The 17,308-nt window shown below is 39.2% G+C and overlaps 2 protein-coding genes across 6 annotated transcripts in view; one reads left to right on the top strand and one right to left on the bottom strand.

Moving 5' to 3' along the window:
* Positions 1-706: 706 nt before the first annotated feature.
* PTRH2 (peptidyl-tRNA hydrolase 2) lies at positions 707-6,963 on the bottom strand. 3 transcript variants are annotated; one of them, XM_080826042.1, is made up of 3 exons: positions 6,881-6,963; positions 6,625-6,763; positions 707-1,327 (listed from the first exon to the last, which is right to left on the bottom strand). In XM_080826042.1, the coding sequence occupies exon 3, from the start codon at positions 1,325-1,327 to the stop codon at positions 788-790; it is 540 nt and encodes a 179-aa protein (XP_080682168.1). In that variant the 5' UTR covers positions 6,625-6,763; positions 6,881-6,963; the 3' UTR covers positions 707-787. The 3 variants fall into 3 exon arrangements, with proteins under 3 accessions (XP_080682168.1, XP_080682169.1, XP_080682167.1); XM_080826043.1 differs by having other exon boundaries at positions 6,608-6,763; positions 6,881-6,936; XM_080826041.1 differs by lacking the exon at positions 6,625-6,763 and having other exon boundaries at positions 713-1,327.
* Positions 6,964-7,033: 70 nt separating this feature from the next.
* The window catches only part of VMP1 (vacuole membrane protein 1), a 134,898-nt gene continuing 124,623 nt past the window's right edge, over positions 7,034-17,308 (top strand). The window contains exon 1 of one of the 3 annotated variants that reach the window (XM_080826039.1): positions 7,034-7,274. The gene's annotated coding sequence lies outside the window, so the exon portion shown is untranslated. Of the gene's footprint in view, positions 7,279-17,308 lie in introns of all 3 variants that reach the window. The other 2 variants (XM_080826040.1, XM_080826038.1) reach the window with 2 other exon arrangements.

Raw genomic sequence — 17,308 nt, 5'->3', positions numbered from 1 at the left:
TTAGGTAAAGAAACAGTAGGCTGTTGGGATGACACACTATATTAACTCCACAATTACTGTAAATTCTTATATGGGCCCAGTACTACCTTCAAAGTCCATACAAGTCATTTTGCATGTTTTTCAATGCCTTTGCTATTAGAAAAGTTGGGGGAAGTAAAAGGAATTTTTATAGGCCATGGTGTAGCACTGCTGAGAACCTCTGGCCAGTGTGGGTTGGGGAAATGAACACGAAGTACTGCACAAGTGGATTATATCAATGACTGTAAAACCCCAGTTTTGAGACATCCAGAAGGTTAGATTGTAAACCCATTGTGTGGGGCTATACCATGATCTGTTAATGGCTTCTAGTCTTCCAAAAAGTGATGGAGGAAAACAAGCTGTATTTAGCATCCAATGGGTACACACTTGAACCCTGATCCTTCAAGGGGGTATAGCAACACTGTCTTGGGGAAGAAAAGCTATTAACACAGAGAGCTGATGATGTACAGGAAATGCTCTCCCCAGTACCCCTGCCCTTGTAATCCAATCTTGTGACAAGTTTCTCTCAAAAATACTTCTTGTTTTTCAAGTGGTATCACTTGAACCATCAGGATCACTTAACCAACTTTTTTTTTTTTTTTAAAGCCCAACATAACTGTAACTGAGCCAAGTACATAATAGAAGAACATGGAAACGGATTTTCATATCAAAAATACTTAAGCTGGGTGGGGGGAGAAATTCAGCTTTTATTGTTAGAATTTAATGGTTTCAAAGCACATCATGGTGGGACCATCATACAAAATTCCACTTAGTAAAGTTTTAGGTGGCCAGTGACTTTGTCAATTAGATCTGCTGGTCCTGGCCCAATTCCCAGCACAGTTCTAGAGCCTGGTGCAATTTGAGTACGTCCAGCATCTTGGATTAAACTTACAGTCAGTCCTAGCATTTTCGCATGGGTCAATAATTCAACCAGAGTTTCTTCATCAGGGGCTTTGACCACTACTTTGGGCTGGCCACAGTATTCCCATTGTTTGAGCAATTCAGGGTTTCTCCTTTGAATTTGCTTGTAGGCAGAAACAGCAGCATGAGAGCACTGGGCAGCTACTTTCCCTTTTCCCATCTTTAAGTCATTTCGAACCACAAGAATCATTTTGTACTCCCCACTCTCTCCTAAGATGGATGCTTCACTTCCGGTCTCTGTGTCTGTCTTGCTCAGTGAGCTTTTGGGAATCATCCCAAAGCGTACACGGAGGCCCCAGCCCAGGCACATGCCACAAGCAACTCCAGCAGCCAAGCTAAGTGCACCAGGATGAGCCAAATATTCCATCACCAAGGATTTGGAGAGCATCTTAAAGGAAAGGGAAAAAAGTTATCACTATCTAGCAGTGAAAGGTAACAGGCTTATTAGACAAAACACCTTGACAATATAAGCAGTAACATTTTAAAACTACATGAGGTATCCAGAAAAAAAGCAAAATGTATTTTGGATCTTAATGTACTGTTTTTCTCCCCTGTGTATTCTAAAAGATTCAAGAATACAGGTAAAGCAGTTTAGGTCATTTTCAATCTCAACATAAGGAGTATCTATCTTTTTCTTGGATATAATAAAGCTCTATTCCTCAGTCTTCCCTAAGTCTTGTAGAGAGGAAGGAAATATTCCATTTTACCAAGCTGTCTAAAGGACCCAAAGAAAACGAGAATAACTCATCCCTTCTCTGGCATACAGTGCTCATTTAACCGTCTTCATAATCCAGTGGTTCTCAATGGGGATGGTACCAACCCCTCGGAGAAGTTTCTGGCTGTCACAACAATGGGCCTGGAGTGAGGTGCACTGCTGACATTTACTCGACCTCAGCATGGAGTGCTAAAAGTCTTACCAAGTAAAGATTCGTCCCACTGGAAATTATAGGTGAAAAATAATTAACACCTGAGACAAGAACCCAACTTCATTATACACATGGACACAAAGTATGTTCTGCAAGGTTCTAATAGTCACTGAATTTACCAAAAGTGTAACTATCATATAAAACAAAGGAAGATCATCCTTTGTCCTTTATATTTTAGAAATTTGTGTTCCCTCAGCAAAGCTGTTGATGATATTTGAGTCACCAATAAAACACCTTTATCAGTCTACATTTGAGGCAGTTGGACTCATAACGCTTCCATGTACAGGCACAACCAACCATCAATGTCTTCTACTGAAAGAGTAAGCATTTATATATTGAAATGTATGGGGCCATCATATTTGTGGTGCTTACAAGTAATAACCTCGATTATGCACTGCATAATCTACATGGCATATAGATAGCTGTCAAATTTCCTTTTCTCATTTATGTTAAAATTAGGACATTATATGAGTGTTTTTTAAATTGTACGGCAGGCAGAATGTGCAGTATTCAATATTTTATTTCAGTATTTTATTGAAATATATTATTTCAAATATTTTAAATGAGGATGGGGTGCCTGGCTGGCTCAGTCAGTGGAGCATGTGCCTTTTAATTTCAGGGTTTTGAGTTCAAGCTCCATACCAGGTGTAGCAATTACTTAAAAATAAAATCTCAGGGGTGCCTGGGTGGCTCAGTTGTTAGGCATCTGCCTTCGGCTCAGGTCCTGATCCCAGGGTCCTTGGATCAAGCCCCACAACAGGCTCCCTGCTCAGAGGGGAGTCTGCTTCTCTCTCTCACACTCCCCCTGCTTATATTCCCTTTCTCGCTGTGTCTCTCTCTGTCAAGCAAATAAAATCCTTACCAAAAAAAATCTTAAAATTTCAAAAAATAAATGAGGATAGCATAGGAGATATTAAATATTTTGAGATATAATCCACATACTACAAAATTTCCCTTTTTCTTTTTAAAAGATTTTATTTATTTATTTGACAGACAGATCACAAGTAGGCAGAGAGGCAGGCAGAGAGAGAGAGGAGGAAGCAGTCTCCCCACTGAGCAGAGAGCCCAAGGTAGGGCTTGATCCCAGGACCCTGGGATCATGACCTGAGCCAAAGGCAGAGGCTTTAACCTACTGAGCCACCCAGATGCCCCCCAAATTTCCCTTTTTAAAGTGTACAATTTAGTAAAATGTTTTTAATATATCCACAAGGTTGTGCAACCATCACCACTATCTAATCCCAAAACATTTTCAGTGCCTCAAAAAGAAACCCCTGTACCCATTAGCAGTTGCTTACAATTTTCTCCAGCCCTGGGCCCCTGGCAATCACTAATCTACAGACTGCCTATTCTGGACATTCATATAAATCAAACCATACAATATGTAGCCTTTTGTTTCAAGCTTCCATCAACTCAGTATGTCTTCAAGATTCATCCATGTTGAGGCATGTATGTTCATTCCCATGTTCTTAATGCTGCTCTATTTTGCCTTTCCCAATAGTCTAGATGAGGTGAAAGTCACTTAAGACAAGAGAAGTGTCAATGAAAAAGGAAAGAAGTAGCCAAGGCACATCTGTATGATTTGGTGACTCACTGGAGGTCTGGTGATAGAAGAAAGGGAGAAGTTTAGAATAACCTGGATTTGAACAAATGGAGAACAGAGGTATTATTTACTGATGAAGAGAATTGTCTTGAAGTAGCAGGTTTGAAAGTAAAAGATACTGAAATCGGTTTAGGATATATTATACCTGGTTTGACCAAAAGACATGCTGGTTAGAGATGTCCAGCAACAATAAAAAAGAATATACCATCTTAAAGCTCTGATGATAAGCCTAGGCCAGAAATAGAGATTTAAGAAAACTTAACATATAACTGAAGTTACTGAAGTGGTGAAGTGGTGAGGCCACTGGGACAAGTATACAGAGTGATGGAAGGGCTAAAACAAATTCCTAAAGAAATGAACATTGAGGGGTCAAAGGAGAGTGACATGGAGTAGCCAGAGGTAGGAGGGTCACACACATTAAGTTGTCAGTACCCAGTTTATTCCTTTCACTGGTGTGACATCTGGTCACAGGGCTGTACTGACAGTACTTTATGGCTCTAGATGCCTTTGCAGTCAGGAAAAAAAAACCATTAAGTTCTTATTAAAACCTACGTTATCTCATGATGCATCTATCATTTAGTTACTGCATGAGGTTACACATCAACAAGACTTCTCTGATAATCTAACCAGACTCCAAAATGAACAAATATTCAATTATGTAAAAATTATATGTATAACCTCCATGTCAACAATTAGAAGGATTTTCTCCACCAATTTCTAGGTTGCAAAGTAACCAAATATCTTATATATCAGATTCAGGTACTATCTAAAGAAGGTAACTGCATACATAGGACCTGTTATGTGTTGCATAACTTAATAAACCCTTTACTTCTATTATGGTCCTTGTGAAAATAAGAAAAAAGACATGAGCCTCATTATTAAAGACAAGAAAAATAAGGATCCAACAGAGAAGCTGCTTATCTGCAGTAACAGATAAAGAAACTCATCTGGAGATGACAGAAAACTTCTCATCTTCTTAACTTTATCTAAAAACAGATATATACCAATAGGAGTCAGCAAAAACCAAAAGCAGAAAAAGTTCCAGAAATTACCAAGTTTATTGCTTCTCTACAATATCTCACGAGGTCTCTAATTCTAACACGTTAATCCTAACATCTTTATTCTGTAGGATGTTCTAATCTCCTATCAGCCTGATCACATTATCATCTAACTCCTCCAAAAAGTGTTTGTCTGTCCCCCTACATCCACTACAAACATACAATAAACCCAGTGCTTGTGACCACAGTAAACAACTATTCTTAGTCTCATGGATAATCCAGGGCAATGATGGCACTGCCAAACAAACATGTCCTATAAAACCCTCCTCCTGGTGCGTTCTCATTCCTCCACCAGACTAAACCCCTTTCATCAATGCTCTCAATCCCTACCTACCCCTTCTGAACCACACTCCACCCATTAATCCCACTTCACCGGCTGTACTTTGGCCTTTCCAACCTAAAAAAAAGCCTTTCCAAAAATCCCCTCTGACCCTTAAACAACTGCCTGACTTTTCCTCTTCCCTTTACCTCTCAACTTCTTTAATTACCTGCCTTCCTTTCCCACTCAACTGAAATCACTAAGGAATTAAGACACTTGCTAAATGCCAGAGTTGCCTCCTTTTAGGCCTCATCTTGAGCTTTCCCCACAACTCACTAGTAACTTTTCTTTAGTTTCTTCCCTAAAATTCTTAATCTAACTTTCACCCTTTTATCATTCTACTTTTCTGATAGCTTTTTTCCAGTTTCCTTTAGCTCTATGTCACTCGCTCCTGATGTACATATTACCCCTGCTTATACATTTGGACCTCCTTTCAGTCTACACCTACATTGTCCAATATAGTAGCCATCAGTCAAACATAGTTATTTAGACTTAATTAAAACTAAATAAAAATTCAATTCTTCAGTTGCACTGAGCCACATTTCAAGTGCTCAACAGCTCAACAACTTAAAAGTGGCTAGCGGCCACTCTTTTAAGATCTAGAACATTTGCATGAAAGTTCTTTTGGACAGTGATGGTCTATATACTCTCTTTCCATTCAATCAATTGATATTTATGGAGGGCCTATTGTGTACCAGGTACTGTACTGGACGCTAAAGATAGAGCACTAAACAAAACAAAGTCCCACTCTTAATAGAGCTGACATCTAGTAGGAGGAGAGAGACAAGATCGTGAGATATTTATTCTTAAGCTGTCATATGCTGAGGACTCCTAAAGTCTCTCTTTCGCTCCAAACTTGAGTATTCAGCTTCTGCTAGTGTACTATGAAGTAGTCTCTGTGTCCTAAACTGAACTCAGTATCTTCCTTTCCCTCTCAAACTTCTTTCTTCTGTATTCTTGACTTCTGAGTAACCCTGGACTTTTTCTCCTGTCCTACCACATCCAGTTACCAAACCTTGTTGAATTTATCTCTGGTAAGCCTATCTCCTTACCTTTACTACCAGTACCCTAATGATCTCTTGGCCCAAAACCTCCAAAATTAACTTCTCCAACTTATCTTTCCACATTTGCTTCATGCATGTTCTAGTTCAGCCTAATCCATCTGGCATTAAAATTATACTTCTAAAGCACAAACTTGATCCTGTAATTCCCAGCTCAAAAACCACGGGATAAACGCCTAAAGAATAAGACAAATCCCTTAGCACGAATTCAAAGCACCACACAATTTTGGTTACAATCTACTTTATCCTTCTAATCTACTCTCCTGTTACACACTGTACTCTCCAGCCACACCAAATTGCTAGGTCCCTTTAAAAAGCAATCTCTCCCCCCAAATTATTTTCTATTATTCTCCACCTAAATACACAAACACAATCTCTTCAGCCACGAAGGCGTGATTCAAGTGACACCTGTTTCTGAACTCTTTATCATTCCTCAATCAATAATTTACTCCTTAGAACTGCTGTAGCAATTATACGTAACTACTGTACATCATAGTCTCAGTGTCCAGTGCTGGGGGGTGGGGTGGGGAGCGAAAGGTTAATCCGGTTAAAATTTCGCTGAACACTTTGTGTTACACAAAGACACATTTTTCGGTCGTATTCGTGGAAACCTCTTCTTTTCTCGTAGGACTCAACAACTTCATACACTGTGGGTATTCAGTAAGTATTCAACAGAATGTGAGGCCCGCGCGATATTTTCTCACATTCGGAGAGAGCGCACCGATGCTGCCTGAATGGAGGCTTTGCCTGGGAACCAGAAATTCTGGGTCCTTCTCCTTCCCAGGATCTTAGTCCCTTCTTCCAACGGACGGTTGGCAGAAGAGGAACAGAGGCTCCAACGTCTACTTGGGCGGAACAGTCTATGGAGAAGATGAAACATTGGGGGAGGAGGTATGGAATGAGGTGGGAAGAAACATTCCACGTGGAGAGAGAATGGAGAACATCCCTCTCCTTAGCGCTGTGAAGGGCCAACTTACCTAGGGAACCTCCCCACCGCCTCACTCGCGCCTTTGCGTTTTTCCTTTCCGGTAGTGAACACGCTTTTACCCTGCGAGTTACCTCTTCCGGGACTCCTGGATAAGTTCCGGATCAAGAACCTCGAATCGAACAGTCATTCTTCCTCTCGCCCCGCCCACAGGTCCTCAATCCTAAACCCGAACCGAAATCCCGCGACGATCCGCGGAGGTTGCGAAAAGGAGAGGGGAACTTTTGTCTTTTGGAGGCGGTCCCCGGAGGGGGTGGAGGGGGTAGAGAACGGACCGGAAGTGACGCTTGTGAGTTCCGGTTGGCCGGACCCCAGCGGCGGGTGTGAGAGGCGGTCTTGAGCCGCTTGCAGGATCCTGAGATCCGGAGAAGCCGGGGTCAGAGCGGGTAGGTAAGCCAGCGGGTGGAATTGGGGACGGAAGCCTGAGACTATCCTCAGAGCTTGGCTTCTTCCGCAGCTCTGCCACCTAGACCATGCAGATCTGGGGCTCCGTAATTTCGACTTCAGGCAGTGTTTTAGAGCGCTGCTGGCTCTGTGTCTCAGTCTGGCGGTAGCCAGGTTATCTGGGACACCTCTTCATGGTTGGCTACCAGTACAGTGAACCCATACACGGGTTTCCTACCATTCCCTCTCATTGTCGCGGACTTGGAAGCTGTTCTAAGCTCTGTACAGTACTCATCTCTTCCTCCCTGGGTGTCTAGGACCTCAGAGTAAATGAGATCCTCCCTGCTGATGACCAAGCTGTTTCTCAGGACCTGTCAGTTTGACCTCCCCAATCACTGACATGGTAACACATGAGACTAAACGTATTCGCTGCTAAACAAAATTCAGGCATGTAAGTGCCATCTTAAGCGTCTGTGGCCAAGGGAATGGGGCCTTCGCTCCGTTGATCTTTTGCAAAGACCCCTCACGGATCTCCTACTACTTTATGAAGGGTAGGATTCTCTTCCGCTTCCAAGTCCCTAAGTGCCCCCGCCCCCACACCTTGTTCTTCTATTAGAGTGGAGGTATTTGCAAAAAAACCTGGAGGTCAGCTTAATCTCTAAACTTCCAGGAAGACATATGTGGCCCTGTGTCACACTAAGATTACTTAGTGACCTCCAGTAGGTTTAAACTATTATCTTTTGTTTTTTCTGCAAATCCATGCAAAAATCTCATATAGGTTCTAGAACTGTTTATCTACCATGGCAAGACGGCTGCTTTTCCTAACTTTAATGTTTTTCAATTCTCTTTTGAGGCTGATGTCAGAAAATTTGTAGACAAGACTACACTGATCTTCTGGAGAAGCTTGTACAAGTTTTTCTGGTGTTGTAATGATAGAGAATTTAATGTTCCTACAGCTACAGCCTATTAATTGTATTATGAGCTGTGATTTTAGTCGTGTATTTTTAGCATAAATGATAGTAAGAAATTATTTATTAGACAACATTTTATGAATTCTATAATGTGTTTTTATTGACCTTTGGAAGAGGGATGATGGTACCTGGACCGATGTGGCCTATTTGTATGGGTGTGAAATGACTCCATAGTAGAAATCTTTTATATTTTATTTCTTTGCCTGTATTACCTTAAAACATTAAAGCTCCCCCCCCCAATTGAGGGATATATCCTACTTGATTAATACAGTTTAATTTCTGTGACTCGCATTCTAGAATAATGATTGATAGGTTACCTAACTTTCTAAGCTGGTCTGGATTGTGTTGGTAAAATACTGCTTACTTATTTCAAAGGATTGTCACAATGATTAAGTGAGGTGGGAAGTGGGAAATCACTGTAGAAATGAAAATTTGGTGATGTTAGTTTACTCTGAAAACTGGAAATATATCAGTGCAGAATTCTGTTGCTTATATCATTTCACAGCTTTAAGTTTTATATTGTGTGTTATTTATCTGAAAGTATCACACACTTTCCTGAGATGATCTTTGTCCTACTTTTGAACCCAATAAAAGCTACCTAGGAATAGCTTGATACTATAACCCATTGAATTAGTCACCGTGGTTAATAAGTAGGTGACTGGAAAATGAATATAGTTTTGCATTTGGGGGTTTAAATCTGATCTTTGTTGGTCATTGTGTATTGTCACTTAAGAATTTCCAACTACAGAGGAAGGTGCTTATATATAGTTAACTAATGGTTAAAAGTAGCCTTATTTACATTAAGTAAAAAAAATCTATCATTTTACCGATACCCATTGAAAGCAATATTTGGAATTAGAATCAACCTCTGTGAACATATAGTTGTATTCTTCCCCAGCAACAGTAATTGGCTTGCCTGAGGTCATATGATTTAGGTAGTACCAGAACCTGAACTGGAATTGAGGTCCCAAGTGTTCTTTCTGTTCTGCTAAGGTTGTCTCCAGGCATCTCTTTATGGTTTGGAAATATTTCCTGGTTTGCATGAAAATGATTTCTTTCATGTGTTAAAGGTATTTATAAGTATACATGTTTCCCCTTTTTAGCTTATTTAGTCTTGTTAATTCTAGGAAAACAAAAACCCTGTGCTTGGAAGTATTTGCAGTGGAATGGAATAAGGAAAGAAAAAAAAGAAAATTCTGTTCTTCAGAACAGTTATTCTGAATTCATGCTTAATTACTATCAGATATCAAGGTGTCTTCTTTCTGACAAGTGGAAAAGAGAGTATCTTTGTTACACGTCTCTACTGAACGAATGTTGTTGGTAATAAGTAGGAAACTGTATTAATTTCTTTGTTCCTGCTAAAAAAATTTCCCCCAGTTCTTTGTAATTTTAATATTCTGTTATATAAATTATCTGTTAATCTGTAGAGTCATTTCTGTATTTTATTTTGGGTAGATAGCCTCTGTAGGAATCTTTAACTCTTTGTCTTGATAAGAACCGTTTTGCTCCTACTAATTTCACAAAACCTGTTTAGTCTGTCCCCTTTTTTGGAGATCAGAGAGCTAGATAATTATTATCACTGTTCTTTTGCCCAGTGCTCTTTGTTGGTGTCTCTTTCTCTCTCTTTGGTATAGAAATAAACGCTTGAGTACAGAATCTTTACTAACCTCAGAAACAAATTGGATGAGTTAAGTGATTGTTGTTGTATTAGTTAATAATCTGCCTTCACAGACTTGCAAATACTTTGAGGGGTAAACTTTTGAAGAGTTTATTGCTTCAAGAAATTCTGGTAAAGGGGCGCCTGGGTGGCCCAGTGCTCAGCAGGGAGCCGGCTTCCCTTCCTCTCTCTGCCTGCCTCTCTGCCTACTTGTGGTCTCTGTCTGTCAAATAAATAAATAAAATCTTAAAAAAAAAAAAAAACAACTCTGGTAAAGCAGCTTTGTATAGGGTTTGTCAAACTGATATTATGTATTATGTAAATGCTCTGTAAAGCTCATTTAAAAATATTATGCTCCTTGAAGGTTTTGGAAATTTGAACAGGTGATACTTTTCTGTGTCAGATAAAAGATTAAGCCATTTAAAGCTTAAGGCATTTTTGAATTAAGCAAGGGCAACCCACTGAGTAATCCTATCCCAGCTTAATGGTAATTGCTGAAGAGTTTGGCGGTATTCAGAGATACATAGTCTTTTCAGTAGTACATTGTGATGTTTTCTCTTGTTCTTGAAGTTCTTTAATCATAAGCTTGGTCTTTATGGATTTTTTTGGAAGGACTAGATAGATAGTGTTAAGAGCCAGGACTAATAAGCTAGATTGCCTTGTTTCAAATTCCAGCTCTTACTGCTGTGCAACCCTTGGGCTAGTTACTTGACCTCTTGCCATCTCAATTTCCTCCTAGACAATGAAGTCAGTACCTTTACTGTTAGGGTTAAATGAATAGATTTAAGTGAAGCATTCGGAATGGCATGTAGTTAACCATGACTGTTACCATTGTTACCATCATGTAGTCCGCTGAGCAGTTGCTGAGAGAACTCCTTCCCAATCCTTTTTGAAAGCGTATCTTTTCATTGCTGCTAACTTGATCATTGTCTGCTCAGTATTTTTGTTTTGTTTTGTTTCAAGTTTTTATTTAAATTTTAATTAGTTAACATATAGGGTAATATTGGTTTCAGAAGTAGAATTTAGTGACTCATCACTTATATTTGGTGTTCACCAAAGTGCCCTCCTTAATGCCTTTCACCCATTTAGCCCATCCCCTGCCCACCTCCCTCCATCAACCCTCAGTTTGCTCTCTATAGTTGAGTCTCTTATATTTTGTTACCCTCTCCTTTTTTCCCCTTCCCTTTTTTCATCTGTTTTGTTTCCTAACTTCAACATGTGAGTGAAATCATATGGTATTTGTCTTTCTCTGACTTATTTCACTTAGCATAATACACTCTAGCTCCATCCATGTCTTTGCAAAGGGCAAGATTTCATTCTTTTTGATGGCTGAGTAATATTCCGTGTGTGTGTGTGCGCACGCGCACGTGTGTGCGTGTGTGTGTGTATGCATGTGTATGTATGCATGCACCACATCTTTATCCATCAGTTGATGGACATTTGGGTTCTTTCCATAATTTGGCTGTTGTTGATAATGCTGCTATAAACTTTAGGATGCATGTTGTTTAGTCAGTTTTAGTGAAGGTTCAGTAAATAAATATATATACATTTCATTGTATGTATATTTTACAACATACATGAGACTCTTAAAAAATGATATATTCCTGTGGGCTATTCTGTCAACCTTTTTGTATTATTGTTCATAGTTCACATTATTTGTGTAAGCCATAACGGAATTTGAGATTGAGAATTTGATGTTTAATGATATTTTCTAGCACTTACTTTCTTTGCATGGGAAGATTATTCTGCAATGACATCTATTGCCATATCTGTTCATTCATCCAGTCAGTGAGCAAAAATCTTATATCTTGGTCTTTTACCAGGTTTTGGGGGGGGAAACAGAGGGAAGCAAAGACAAACATATTTTAGTTTGGGAGCCTAATAGAGAAACAAGTATTTCAGTCAGGAATCTAACAGAGTAAAAAGTAAATACAAAAATGAAAGAATAAACACAGTGTAATAAATATTATGAAGTAAAAAAGGGTCTGAGAGAGTTAATGCGGATATATGCCTTTTTGAGACTCTAGTACAGTATATTTGGAATATAGCAACCTGGAATGAGTTAGGAGACATATTCATGGTCCACGTTATATAGAATTTTGCAGGCCATGGAAATGAATTTGGATTTGATTTTGACTATAATAGGAAGTCGTTCTACAGTTTCAAGTAGGGGAGTAATAGGATTTATAAGAAGTCCCCTCTTGTTTATATGTGAAGGATGAATTGAAGGGGACAAGAATAAAAGTAGAAAGAGAAATCAGGAGTCCATGGCAGTAATCTATGTGAGAGATGAAGATGGCCTGGACCAGAGTGGTGACAAAAAGTGGAGAGCTGTAGGTGGATACTAAATATATTTGAAATAGGACTGGGTCCTGGATTAGATGTGATGAGTAGGGAAATGAGAAGAGTCAGGAATGACTATGCTTCTGGATTTAGTAACTGGGTGGATGGTTATGCCAAGTACTGGGAGAGGGAAGATTTGGGGAGACCAGGTTTGTTACAAAAGGCGGGATGGGAATAAGGAAGAAAGGACATGTTAAATTTGAGATGCTTAGGAATTATCCAGATGTGTTGTAGGTTTACAGATCTAGAGATCAGGACCAGAGATATAAATTCAGGCTAGTATTATAACTACAGGACCAGAAAAATCACTTGGAGAGACAGGGAAGAAGAGAGGGCCCAGGTTAAGTAAAAGCGAACTGGCAAAAGGGGTCCAAGGAGTGTTTGAAGAAAGAATGATCAGAGGGACACCTGGGTGTCTCAGTCCATTAAGTGTCTGCCTTCGACTCAGGTCATGATTCCAGGTCCCTGGGATCGAGTGCCACGTTGGCCCTTTACCTGCTGCTCCTCCTGCTTGTATGCTCTCTCTCTCTCTCTCTCTGACAAATAAATAAAAAGTCTTTTTTAAAAATTATTTTACTTTATTTTTATTTTTTTAAAGATTTTATTTGAGAGAGAGAGAAAGAGACTGATAGAGAGAACAGGAATGGGAGGAGAGGGAGAAGCAGGCTCCCTGATTAGCAGGGAGCCCGATGCAGGGCCTGATCGCAGGCCCTTTGGGATCATGACCTGAGCCGAAGGCAGACGCTTAACAGACTGAGCCACCCAGGCGCCCCCCCCCCAATTTTTTTTTTTTTTTTTTAAAGAATGATCAGATACACAAAACTGATAAAGGTGGTTATATCTAGCAGGGAGTGTACTAGATGAGGGACTGAGGGAAACAAGATTTTTCATTTTTTTCATCTATATATACACACATATACATATATATAGCATGTGAAAGTTTTTACTTATTCAGAATTCTTTCAAGAAAGGGTCAGCTCTGGGATGCCTGGGTGGCTTAGTCAGTTAAGCCTCTGCCTTTGGCTCAGATCATGATCCCAGGGTCGTGGAATCGAGTCCCACATTGGGCTCAGTCCCTTGCTTAGCGAGGAGCATGCTTCTCCCCATTCCTGCAGCTCCCCTTGCTTATGTACTCTCTCTCTGACAAATAAATAAATACAATCTTTTTAAAAAAAGATTGTATTTATTTACTTGACAGATCACAAGTAGGCAGAGAGAGAGATGGGGAAGCAGGCTCCCTGCTGAGCAGAGAGCCCCATGCGGGCTCTATCCCAGGACCCTGGGATCATGACCTGAGCTGAAGACAGAGACTTTAACCCACTGAGCCATCCAGGCGCCTCAAATAAATAAAATCTTTTAAAAAAGAAAAGGAAAGAAAAGAAAGGGCCAGGTGTGTCAAATCTTGCTCTACGGTTAAATAGACCAAAATCCAGTGAAGTTAAAATTGATGATCTGACTAACCACTTCCTTATTGTTGAGTCCGGTTCCTTCCAGAAACTCTCAAGTCTCCACATTGCAAAAAGTATTTAATCAAAGAGAATATGCAAGGTTCTTCTGCCCCTTAATAGTTTTTAAGATCTGTTTATAGGAGATTTTTAGTACTGCTTCAGTGGGACAAAAGAATTTTCCTTAATTTTTTTTATTAAATAATCATAGGGATATCACTAAATTTTGGAACTAAATTGTTACGTAGTAAAGTATACTGGATAAAAATGGTATCTCATTGTGACCTTGATTTATATTTTTTGATTGTCAGTGAGATCAAGTTGGTATCTTCATCATTGGCCATATATATGTCCTCTGTTATGCCATACCTCTTTATGTCTTTTGCCTATTTTGCTTTTGTAGGGTTATCTTTTTCTTTCTTTTTTTTTTTAAGATTTATTTATTTACTTATTTATTTGACAGATAGATCACAAGTAGGCAGAGAGGGAGGCAGAGAGAGAGGGGGAAGCAAGCTCCCTGCTGAACAGAGAGCCCGATGCGGGGCTCGATCCCAGGACTCTGGGATCATGACCTGAGCCGAAGGCAGAGGCTTAACCCACTGAGCCACCCAGGCTTCCCGGGTTGTCTTTTTCTTAATATTTTTAATTCTTTATATAAGCGACCTACTTAGTCCTTTTCAGTTATGTGTTTCTCTGGTTTATCTTTTCACTTAAGATACCTTGTAATGAATTTGAGCTTTAATTTCAGTGTTCTATTTATTAGTCTTTTCCTTTATGGGTAGCTCTATTTTGTGTGTCTTAAGAAACCATTCCCTACTCCAAGGCAAAAAGATATTTATATTTTCTTCTAGAAGTTTTGCTTTTTGACTTTTAAATTGTTAATTCATTTGGAATGGAATTTTGTGCATGGCTCAAAGTAGTAATCCACTTTTTCTCTCCTTATATGGATAACCAATTTGAATAACCTCTCCTTTCCCTACTGCTCTATCTTGCCATAGGCATAAAGAGTTCCAAAAATACAAGAATCTTTTGAAATGCCCATCTATTATGTTCCTTGGTTGCTTTCTCTATTTCCATACCCATACAAAACAACCTTCATTCTTTATTACGTGTGTGTGTGTGTGTGTGTGTGTGTGTGGAGAGAGAGAGATACTCTGGACACAAGAACTTTGTCAGATACATGCATCTTCCAAGTATTTTCTCTCATTCTGTGGCTTACCTTTTTGGTTTTCTTAACAATGTTTCAAAGCACAAAAGTTTTTAAACTTGGTAAAGTCCAGTTTATCAATTTTCTCTTTTATGGTTCATGCTTTTTAAATCCTAAGAAACATTTTTGTCTACTCCAAGATTGCAAAGATTTTCTCCTCGTGTTTGGTTTTTTTTTTTTTTTTTCTTAGAAGCTTTATAGTAATGGTTCTTAGGTTTAGGTCTATGATCCATTTCAAATCAGTTGTTGCATTTGAGAAATAAGGGTCGATGTTCACTTTTTCATAAGAATATTCAGTTATTCGGGGCACCTGGGTGGCTCAGTGGGTTAAGGCCTCTGCCTTCGGCTCACGTCGTGATCCCAGGGTCCTGAGATCGAGCTCCACATTGGACTCTCTGCTCAGCAGGGAGCCTGCTTCCCTTCCTCTCTCTCTGCCTGCCTCTCTGCCTACTTGTGATCTCTGCCTGTCAAATAAACAAATAAAATCTTTAAAAAAAAAAAAGGAATATTCAGTTATTCTAGTACTATTTGTTGAAAAGACTTTCACCATTGAATTGACTTTCTTTTCATCATTGAATTGCTTTGTACCTTTGTTGAAAATTAATTGACCCAGTATATGTGGGTCTAGTTATGTACTCTCTGTTCTGTTCACTGATCTTTGTCCTTTTGCCAGAACCATACTAATCAGTACTCTAGCTTTATAATAAATTTCGAAGTCAGTTGTGCAAGTCTTACAACTTTGTTCTTTAACCAAATTGTTTTATGTATTCTAAGTTCTTTGTATTTCCATATAAATTTGAATCCACTTATCACTTTTGATTTTTAAAAAAGCTTTCTTAAGAGGTTCTGGGTGGATCATTTGGTTAAGCATCTGACTTCTGCTCAGGTCTTGATCTCAGGATCCTGGGATCCACTGAATATCATCAGCTCTGCACTCAGCAGGGAGTCTGCATCACCCTCTCCTTCTCCCTCTGCCCCTCCCCCTTTTCGTGCACTTGCTTTCTCACTCTCGCTCTCAAAAATCTTTAAAAAAAAAAAAAGTTTGCTTGAGATTGCATTAAACCTATATATCAGTTTGAGAGAAATTGTCATAATGACAATATCAAGTCTTTCAAATAATGAACTTGGTACATTTCCCCATGTATTTAGACCCTCTGTAATTTCTTTTCTTATTTTTTTAGAATAGGTCTTTTACGTATGTTGTTAAACTTACCTCAAGTATTTTATGTTTCAGATGCTGCTGTAAATGAAATTTCTTAAATTTAATTTTCTAATTGTTTATTCCAGATATTTCATAGAAAGAGTGTTGGTTTGACCTTTAATCTGTGACCTTGCTAAATTCATTTATTAGTTCTAGTAGTTCTGAGCATTTTTCAGTTTTCTCTTATTTTGACCCATGAGTTTATATTTTAAACAGTGTGCATTACTTCTAAGTATGTACAAATGTTATATTTTTGTTACTAAAGTTTGACATAATTTTTTTAAGCTTTTATTTGAGAAAGAGTGCGTGTGGGTGTAAGAGCACGTTGTGGGGGACAGGTTCAGAGGGAGAAGCAGACTCCCGCTGAGCAGGGAACTGGATGACGTGGGGCTCAATCCCAGGACCCTGGGATCATGATCTGAGCTGCCCAGGCCCTCCTTGTTTGACATAATTTCTGAGTTTTCAGAGAATGTAGTCTATGATGCCCATTCTTTGGAATATGTTAAGACTGGTTTCTTAGCTTAATCATAAGTAGCATATGAAAAAATTTGTGTTTTCTAAATGTGAGATGCTGAATTTTATATGTATCTATGCCTACATTAGTTTTTAAGGAAATTTTATTCTTTTTTTTTTTCCCCAAAGATTTTATTTATTTATTTTTTTTTTTGAGAAAGAGAGCAGGCTTGCACATGAATTGGGGGGAGGGGCAGAGGGAGAAGCAGACTCCCTTCTGAGTAGGGAGCCGATCAGGGACTCTATCCCAGGATCCTGGCATCATGACCTGAGCCAAATGCAGATGCTTAACCAGCTGAGCCACCCAGCTGCCCCCCACATTTTATTTCTTAATTGTATCGTTAGGGGCGCCTGGGTGGCTCAGTGGTTTACGCCGCTGCCTTCGGCTCAGGTCATGATCTCAGGGTCCTGGGATCGAGTCCCGCATCGGGCTCTCTGCTCGGCAGGGAGCCTCCTTCCCTCTCACTCTCTCTGCCTGCCTCTCTGCCTACTTGTGATCTCTCTCTGTCAAATAAATAAAAAATTAAAAAAAAATCTAAAAAAAAAACTTTTATTGTTGCTTAACATTGTTTTTGTTTGCTTGAAGTATCAGTAACTAATAGTTGTTTTGAAATCTCCCAGTATAATGTTGGATTTATCCATTGTTCTGGGTATTTTTAACAATTTTTATGTTCTAAATTTTGATGCTATATTGTATTG

The sequence above is a fragment of the Martes martes genome (genome assembly GCF_963455335.1).
Source record: "Martes martes genome assembly, chromosome: 16".
Classification (NCBI taxonomy): Eukaryota; Metazoa; Chordata; class Mammalia; order Carnivora; family Mustelidae; genus Martes; species Martes martes.
Note: the sequence above shows the minus strand (reverse complement) of the source record. Positions and strands in the feature narration are given on the sequence as shown.